At 43.3% G+C, this 9,399-nt stretch overlaps 2 protein-coding genes across 6 annotated transcripts in view; both read right to left on the reverse strand.

Annotated features, from left to right (window-relative positions):
* Positions 1 to 8,148, reverse strand: part of LOC105504605 (CKLF-like MARVEL transmembrane domain-containing protein 1) — a 28,050-nt gene extending 19,902 nt beyond the window's left edge. The window contains exon 1 of the mRNA XM_011932117.1: positions 8,005 to 8,148. The gene's annotated coding sequence lies outside the window, so the exon portion shown is untranslated. The remainder of the gene's footprint in view (positions 1 to 8,004) is intronic.
* The window catches only part of CKLF (chemokine-like factor), a 14,983-nt gene extending 6,175 nt beyond the window's left edge, over positions 1 to 8,808 (reverse strand). For 3 of the 5 annotated variants that reach the window (XM_011932114.1, XM_011932112.1, XM_011932113.1), the window contains exons 1-2: positions 8,005 to 8,808; positions 2,481 to 2,639 (exon numbers count right to left, since the gene is read on the reverse strand). In XM_011932114.1, the coding sequence (XP_011787504.1) occupies positions 2,481 to 2,639; positions 8,005 to 8,082 (237 nt within the window). In that variant the 5' untranslated portion in view covers positions 8,083 to 8,808. The remainder of the gene's footprint in view (positions 1 to 2,480; positions 2,640 to 8,004) is intronic. The other 2 variants (XM_011932115.1, XM_011932116.1) reach the window with 2 other exon arrangements.
* Positions 8,809 to 9,399: the final 591 nt, after the last annotated feature.

Genomic DNA, 9,399 nt, shown 5'->3' on the forward strand with positions numbered 1-9,399 from the left:
GAGAGAGAGAGAGAGAGAGAGAGAGAGGGAGACAGACAGACAGAGAGAGAGAACTTATCTTTGTGTTTAAATGTGTCCATTCTTCTTGAAATGTATTCCCGCCTTGGCTTCGGCGACACCAGTCTCACTTGGGTGCTCTCCTGCCTTTTCTGGCCATGTCTCATCTCATATGTTGGCGTTTCCCAGTTTTACCTTCAGCTCTCTCTACGCTCTTTCTGAGCCATTTTGCCCAGTCCAAGCTCAGTTAACATCACAAGGTGATGACTCCTAAAGTGTGGCTCTAGCTCCTCTTAAGTTTCACACCATTTCTGAACATCTCCATATGAATATCGCATGAGTAACTAAAATCTAGTATTTATCAAGCTAAACTCATTACATACTGCTCTCCTGCACCCTTCCTTAAACGTATTCTTCCTCTGTCAGTATCCTCTCAAGATATGGAGGCAGATCATCTGATCATGCCACTCTCCTACTTAAAAACCTCCAACAACTCCCATTAGGCTTTGGGTTGAAGTCCAGAGCACATAAACCCTTGTATGCCCTGACCCCATTGTCTCAAAGCTCACTTTTGCCCGGGCTCTTGTTCACAATTCAATACCCAACCATTTAGATACACCTGCAGGTCCTGGAGGGTCATGCTCTTTCTCCACCTAGACCCTCACATATGCTGCTGCTTTTCTAGCAGAAAAGCACTTTCTCTTCCCTGTCTCAGTCATCTGCTAACTACGTTTCATCCTTCAGCCCTCAGTTTGGGCAGTTTTTCTTCACAGCCTACTGTGATCTGGTCCCTTTCCTTTGCTGGGTTGCATCCATGCCATCCTAGGTGTATATCTATCACAGCACCTATTCTCTGTGTTGCTTCCTGGGTGCATTTAAAGTCTCTGAGGTACAAGATTTTTGTTTTGTCTTACCAAAGAACCAATTACAGAATCTAGGATTAGCAAATACTTAACATTTGCTAAATAAATTCATTAGACAAAGATCAGAAAGGATTCTGGGTTTCGTAACGGAGCAAAAACTTAGTTACCCATATAACACCCCATTTCTAAGAGATACAATATCAGTAAAGTTTGATCCTTAGAGATTTGGGTACTATTCCTTTTAGTGTGCTACATATAAGCTACTCTCTCTCAGTCTATTCTGTTACACTCCCGGCTCTAGGTTTATTACTGGGACATGTAAGAAACTCCAAGGAATTATGTTTGGAGAAAAAGGCTAAAATGTGTTAGTTTTATTAAACTCTACAGAAGCTGTGAAGAGCAACTATGAAAGACAAAGAGGATGTGGACCAGTGTTCATTATCTTCTTGAAGAAATATTTAGAACAATTTAGTTTAACCCTTTCTGCCACTAAATGAGGTCCAACTGAGGAAGACTTTGCACTCTGTTTTCCTAGACCTCCCTCCAACCAAGTAGAGCCCCGAAGTGTAGATTAAATAGTTTTGAGAGGTGCTATGAATATCTTATTTCCCAGCTTTTCCCTTTGAGGACTTTTAAAAAGTTTATGATTTGCCTGAAATGCTTGCCACTGGCCTTGAAGGTGGTTCCAGAAGGTATCATTTAAAGGCATGCTTATGGTTTAAGAATAGCTCTGAAGTCTTTTCTTGTTGATACGAATTATCAGCTTAGATATTAGCACTGTGGCATCCAAGAGGATGAGACCAGTGCAGCCGAGGAAGACATGGCAGCAATTAGTACAGCCAAAGAGGAGAAGGGCAGCAGGAGGGTTTAGGAGGGAGATCTACGGAGACAGGATGCTGGGGATGAGACTTGCAAGAGGACAGAGGAGAAGTCACTCAGTTTTTCTTAGAATCAGCTTCTAGTCCAGTCTGAGGGGCTACATACATCTTAATGAATAACTTTAATCTGCCCAATTTGACAGTTTTCAGAACCATCTGGGCATTCCACTGGGCAGTTATTCCTAATAATATGAGTATGGCAGGTTGCAGTCTATATACTATGAAATATCAGAGGTGCTAACATTATTTAGTAATAACTACAGATATTTTCAAGTGAGATAACATTGTACGTTAGCTTCCTCAATTAGTTTGATTTTCCATTTAGTGACCAAGGATGTGCAAGGATAGACACTTGTGTATCTCTTTCCATCTCTATCCCAATTTTGAGGCCATATTAACATGCATTCAAATAGGTAATAAAGATTAAGAAAGCACTGTAATTTTATTAACATGGTCCTAAATTTAAATTTCTTTAGAAGATGTATCCAAGCAAATTCTAACAGAAGCGTCAGCCGAATCTACTGATAGATGTGCACAGAGAACGTATGCTCTGTGGCTGCCCTGCATCCTTAAGACCCTCTCCCAAGGCAATACACGGCACACTAGCAATGGGTAGGGCTCCTCCTTCCTAAGCCTATCAGAGATTACTTTAAGGGTTTAAGAGAAACAAAAAACAGAGTTCATTAAAATATCTCATTATGGCAGGAAAAAGTAAAATTTAAGGATGAAACTGAACACTTACAAGCAAAGGCCAAAATAACCACTTCATTAGTCGATCAAGTCTGAGTATATATAAAAGTATGAAAAACAAAATAACGGTGACTTCAAATCCAGTGATAACAATATATGGTTCAGGGGCTTGTGCGATGATAAAAAAGGTCATAGATGTCACAGTTAGTGCCTAGAAGAAAAAAACCCATGATTTATTCAGTGACAACTGAATACAAATTTAAACTGTAAAAATGATAATTTCTAAAATAATAGGCTGGGCACAGTGGGTCATGCCTGTAATCCCAGTATTCTGGGAGGCTGAGGTAGGAGGATTGCTTGAAGCTAGGAGTTCAAGACCAGCCTGGGCAACATAATGAGACCTCATCTCCAAATAAACAAAAATTACCAGATACTGGGGTTTCTGCCATACACACACACATATAAAACAGCCATGGCTAAAGTGTATGGATATTGACTTCTCTTTGTCTTTTAGAGGACTGGGTATTCCTCTCTATTTTAAGTCTAATTAATTATTCTTCTTGTGTTTCTGACACCATCACTTCCCACATTAGTTCTCTTGATCTTTTTCCACCAAATACCTCCATTCCCTCTTGTACTTTCAATCCATCCTCTGCTAGCTCCTTTTCTCATCATCCTAGAAACATCTCAGTTGTCTTCTTTTAAAATATACACACACATACTCCTTCCTTTTATCCTGCTCCCCACAGAAACCCTTGTTTTGTTTTCTATTGTTGTTATGCTTCCTCAAAAAGGCTGTATACTGGCTGTCTATAATTTCTTACCATCCATTTATCACTCCTTAATTCTTAACAATCTGGAGTCTACTGTCAGATTTAAACTTAGAATGTTGCCAGAAAAATACTGAGGAGCAAAGTTCAAAACAAATTGTCAGGGTGGGCGCGGTGGCTCATGTCTGTAATCCCAGCACTTTGGGAGGCCAAGGCAGGCGGATCGCCTTAAGTCAGGAGTTTGAGACCAGCCTGGCCAACATGGTGAAACCTTGTCTCTACTAAAAATACAAAAATTATCCAGGTGTGGTAGCAGGCGCCTGTAATCCCAGCTACTCGGGTGGCTGAGACAGGAGAATTGCTTGAACCCAGGATGTGGGGGTTGCAGTGAGCTGAGATCACGCCACTGCACTTCATCCAGCCTGGGTGACAGAGCCAGACCCTGTCTCAAAAACAAAAACAAAAAAAATTGTCAGAGAAAAACAATTCTGACGTTTAATAGCTTTATTACCAAAGTACCACTTTTTATACACTTCTACCTAAACAATGCAATCAGAATCTATGCCATTTTAAGTGAAAAACAAAACAAAACAAAACAACTCTGAAATTTCTTCATTTCCAAATGAAGATACAGAACATGGCAATGTTAAGTGAAAAAAAATTAAGCTGGTGGGTCCCAGGGGAGTTCTGTCAATGTTCTTAGGAAATAAAGCTCTCTCCAAAGCTCTGTGCTGTTGGTAAATGGTTTGGTTAAGAGTCTTCCCTGGCTAGACTTTTAAAATATCCTGTCAGCTGGTAACATATACATACTCATTTTAAGTCCATATAGGTTACTTATTTATAATTCTTCCAATTACTTTATTAGCATAAATATGCCCTTCTTTTAAACTTCTAAATTGGTCAGTTTGATTACTAATAGTTACTAAGTAACTTCATTCTTTATAATTAATATAATTACTATTAGCAACACATCATCTCCAACTACTCCAATTACTGGACCAAGGTCTTCAGCCCACAGATTATGAAATGAAGGGTCACTTTTTCAGTCCCTATCCTCTGTAACCTTTTTGCATCATGGTCATTTGCACTGGTGATTACTCCATTTCCTTAAAACTTTCTATGGTTTCTGTCAAACTGGGTTCTCCTGTGATTTATATTTACAGCTCTTACATCTTTCCTAAGCTCCTGGCCTTTGTTTCCAGTTATCTTTTAAATATCTCACTAATAGTATCTCAGACATTACCACTCTGTGGATATTGCCTTTGCTAACATCAGTGATTTCAGAAATACTAAATTTAATGAATGTTTTTTTCTTTTTCCAGTACTTTGAGTTGCTGTTTTATAATGAACATTTTTCATTCCTTATCCTAGTGGACCCCTATGATGTTATTGCCATTGGCTGTCCTTCCCCTACTACTGTTTTCTTTTGGTTCCCGTGTCACTTCTCCGAGATTTTAAACCTCTGCTACTGTTCTCTCTTGGTGGGTTCCTCTCATTTTATTCACCCCTGTAAAATGCTGTCATTCTCATTCCACTCAATGAGTCTGGGTCTCTAACCCAGGTCCATTCCCCACATTTCACACCTAAGTAGCCATTTAGAATCCCTATCTGGATAACCTACAGGAATCTCAATTCACCATGTCTAAAGCTGAAATCCTGCCCCTTCCTCCTGGATTCACAACCTCAACTGGAGGTACCACAATCTACCTTATCACCCATGCCAGGAACCTAAGATCAGTGTTCTTACCCATTCCCCAACTGATCAATAATCGGGTCCTGCTCACTTAATGCCTAAACATTTTGGGCACTCCCTCCTCTTCATCCTTACAACTACTGCCATCAGCATCTTTTCCATGAACTATCATGACGAAATTCCTAACATGCAACTTTGTTTACGGATTTCTTCATCTATTCAAAATTCTTCAGTGGCTCTCCAGGGTCTTTAGAATAGAGCCTGCTTCTCACCATGTTTTCAAGATCTTCCACAATTTGGCTCCTGTCTACTTCTTGAGAAAAGACTTACTTCACAATTTATCCACATGAATCAAACTCCTGATCCTCTTTTCACATTTGCTTCATCAATAGGCTGTCTTATCTCAGTGGATGGCGACTCATCCTTCCAGTTGCTTAAACCAAAAACTTTAGAAGCTGTCTTGGACTCCTCTTTTGTTTACCCCACATCTGGCTCATCAGCAAACCTTGTTGGTGCTACTTTTAAAATATTATATTCCAAATGTGACCACTTCTTATTACCTGCTCTGCTACCACCAGCCACCATCATCATCTCTTGCCCAGATTACTACAATTGGTCTCTTTGGTTCTACCTTTGCCCCTGCAGCAATCCCCTTCTGTCCTTCCCTACGAATCTACTGTTAACACAGCAGCTAGTATTTTGGTTTTTGTTTGTTTTTGAGAGGGAGTCTCACTCTGTCACCCAGGCTGGAGTGCAGTGGGGTGATTTTGGCTTACCTCAACCTCTGTCTCCCAGGTTCCAGTGATTCTCCTGCCTCAGCCTCCTGAGTAGCTGAGATTACAGGCACGCGCCACCACGCCTGGCTAATTTTTTTTTTTTTTTTTTGTATTTTTAGTAGAGATGGGGTTTCACCATGTTGGTCAGGCTGCAGGAACTCCTAACTTCAAATGATCTGCCTGCCTTGGCCTCCCAAAGTGCTGGGATTACAGGGTGAGCCACTGGGCCTGGCCTAGTATACTTTAAAAATATAAGTTAGATCATATACTTTACTTAAAACCTTCCTCATCTTCACTCACTCACCCCAGTCCAGTTAGGCTGGTTTCCTTGCTCTTTCTTGATGCCTTCCCGCACATTCCTGCCATAACGCCATACCGCACTGGATTTTCTCTGCTTCAAACACTCTTGTTCCAGGTATTCTCATAGCTAACTCCCTCATCTCACTCAAATCTTTGATCAGATGTCATCTCAACAAAGCCTAGAATTCTATTCATCATTGCAACTTTTCTCTGCAACTCCCTCCCGGCCTACAAACTCCCTTACCTGGCTTTTACTTTTCTCTTGTTCCACTACACATACCACCTTCTAGAATACTAAAATTTATTGTGTTTGCCTCCTCTGCCCTCCCATCCCAATATGTGTACTCCACGAGGGCAGGGATCTTTGTTTTTTGTTCACTAGTATTTTTCAAGAGGCTGGAACAGTGCCTGGCACATGACATGCATTACACAGATTATTTGAATAAATGAAGTAACACTCAACTTCTTATATTTCTCTGCAGCAATTGTGCTATTTGTTGCCTCCATGCCTTTAGTCAGGTGGCTCTTAGATCCAACCCTAGATTGCTCTAGGGAGAGTTTTTTTCTGACACCTATCTCCTTGGTTAGACGCCTCACTTCTGTGTTCTATCTCCACCTTATCACGTATCTTAACTATCTGCTCATGTGTCTATCTCATAACTAAACTGAAGAACTCCATGAGTCAGGGATTTTTGTCCTGGTTTGTCTTTGCTGTTCCAGCTCCTAGCCCAGAGTTTGGACCATATTAAGTATTCAAATGGTTTGTTGAGGAAATTAATATGTCAAAAACTAACCATTCTCACAGAACATGGTTCCCCCTTCAGTGTTCAAGATGTTTCCTTTTTCAGTGTTCAAGATCCCAGACCTTCTCGTCACTTTTGTCCTGAGTATTTACTCCCAATCAAAAGTTCTCTCTCCTTCCCTCGACTCCAGAGTTGTTTTCTAAATCTCTTATGTATATCAACTTACACGATATGAAAGCTGCTTCTCACAATCACAGACTTTTGGTGTGGGAAGGATCTTATATGCACTTTGTTCAACCCACTCACCTTAAGTTTGAGTCTCCTTTATAACATCCTCACCAAGTGCTCACCTATGCCTGGTACTTTTATCTGGGAATGCACTGCCTTCCCAAGTGGCCATTTAGTTTTGGGAGATCTCCCAATATAAGATTCCTCCTCACATTAATTGGAAATGTTTTCCTTGTAACTTTGAACTATCTCCATTTTGCCTCTCCCATGTCAACTCTTTAAAACTTAAAACAATTTATTTTTTCCTTCCCTTTAAGGTTTCTCTGTGAATTACTTCAATGAGTTTCTAGGATAGATTCCTTCAACTAGGACAGTTTCCACTTCTCTAACTAGCTAGGCCGCTTCTCTCCAAATGATCAACTTTCTCCAAACTGTTCAGAAGCGACTGCAGTGCTCCCCATAGGAAGTCTGCTGCTAGAAACGAGCAGTTCTCTCTTTGTCCTGGTTCTGGGCTGTATCAGCCTTGAACTCAATCACATCAAACGTTTGTCTTATAGAAGTCCACATAACATTTACCGAAACCCCTGAGGCTTTTTTTTTTCCTTTCAGATCTTGTGGGCTTCTGAGAGGTGTAACTGCAGCTGTCTCGCCTGGTAACTTTCAATTTTTAAAAAAGTTTTGTTTTGTTTTGTTTTTAAAGAGACAGGATCTCTCTGTCGCCTAGGCTTGTGTGCAGTGGTGCGATCAAGGTTCACTGCAGCCTCGAAATCCTGGGCTCAAGCGATCCTCCCGTCCTGGCCTCCCAAAGTGCTGGGACCACAGGTGTGCGCCACGGCGCCCCGCCCTCTCTGGTTTTCATGAACGTGTGTCCCTAAACCCTCCTAAGGGGAGGGAGGACGGTGCCGTATCTCCCTCCTTCTTCCCTCACGAAGCCGTGCCTTGCCTTTCAATCTTGATCAAAGCGAGGTTGAAAAGCAAACAGGGCGTTCAGCTGTGCACTTCATACCCACATCTCCCGCCCCCGAGCAGCTTCAACAGCCTCCCGCCCTCCGCGGCGGGGCCTCACCAGCCGCAGCATCTTCACGTGTCCTTTCACACTGAAGCAGAAGGGGCGATGTTTTATTTTCGGCTGCACGTTATCCATCGCGCCTGCAGACCGAGCAGCCGCAGTTCTCCTTAACTCTTCTCAGCACGCTGTCGAGTAGTTTCTGCGCAGCGACAGCAACCGCCGCCGCGGCCGAGTACCGCCCTCCTAGACTTCTCGCCCAGCTGGACTGCCCGCTCTCCCGCGCGCATGCGCACGGCGCCGCGGTCGGTCTCGCGCATGCGTCCCCACGGCATCTCTGGGCCGGCCGCTCTGGCTCGTCCTGTATTTTAGTTGTTGCGTAGTACATTAGCGGACCTAGAGCTGGGCACACGTTAGCGGACCTGGAGGTGGGCAGGCCGGCTAGCGCCCTGTTAGCCCGCCCTGTTCTGGCCTGGCGTTAATGACGGCAGCCCTCCAGCTTTCCTGAGGAGTCTTCCTGTCGGGAAGCCCTCCCAGGGTTGGGAGCAGAGGAGAGGGAGGGAGGTCTAGAAATGGCGGCCCCATCTCCCAACACCTTGGACATCGTGAATATCACCTCCTTAAAGGGGATCTCCCTTGGTCATCCCGTGTAGAGCAGCCACCATCACTTCTCAGCATTTATTGCTAGCTGACGTATATCATAAAGATACAAATTCTACGAAAGCAGGGACTGGTCTGCCGCTCTCCCTGCAGGGTCCAGGTTCTGGCACATAGTTGATGCAGAATGTGTGCAGCCTCAGGTCCTATCCAAGCCCCCAGGGCATCACAGTCTGGACTTGTTCTGCATATTTTTACTTTTGCCTCCCACTGGTACTCGTTCTTCCGTGGAACAGTCTGAGTCCCTTCAGATACTTCATGTTTTCTCAAGTACTCCCATGAAGCCACCGTCTTGGGGCATTCCTTTTTAGGGATGGGAAGTATATGTCTCTCCTCTAATGTGATTTAAATTCTGTCTTGGATAATTTGGCCATCACCCTAGTTCATTTAGATCTGTTTGGATCCTGCCCATCTCAGCTTCAGTCCATTTCATTCCTTTAAATCTGATGAGCAGTTACCTCCAACAGCTTCATCACAAATCACTCACAAAAATGGCCTTAATCCTGAAGTTTATTTACGGAGAGCACACTTGCTAGGTGTGTGGCAGATATGCAGGAAGCACAAGATGAGGCAACAGATCTAGAGGCAAATGACTTCCTTCTCCCTGCCTAGAGGTGACTGCCAGTATCGTGCCCTCCCGGGAGAGGTGAGAAACCCCTCCACGCAAGCACTGAACCCTTCAGAGTCAAGAGTGGCAACAAGGCCAGGCACAGTGGCTCAAGCCTGTAATCCCAGCACTTTGGGAGGCCGAGACGGGTGGATCACGAGGTCAGGAGATCGAGACCATCCTGGCTAACA

This window comes from Colobus angolensis, unplaced genomic scaffold, assembly GCF_000951035.1.
Source record: "Colobus angolensis palliatus isolate OR3802 unplaced genomic scaffold, Cang.pa_1.0 Scaffold93, whole genome shotgun sequence".
Lineage (NCBI taxonomy): Eukaryota > Metazoa > Chordata > Mammalia > Primates > Cercopithecidae > Colobus > Colobus angolensis.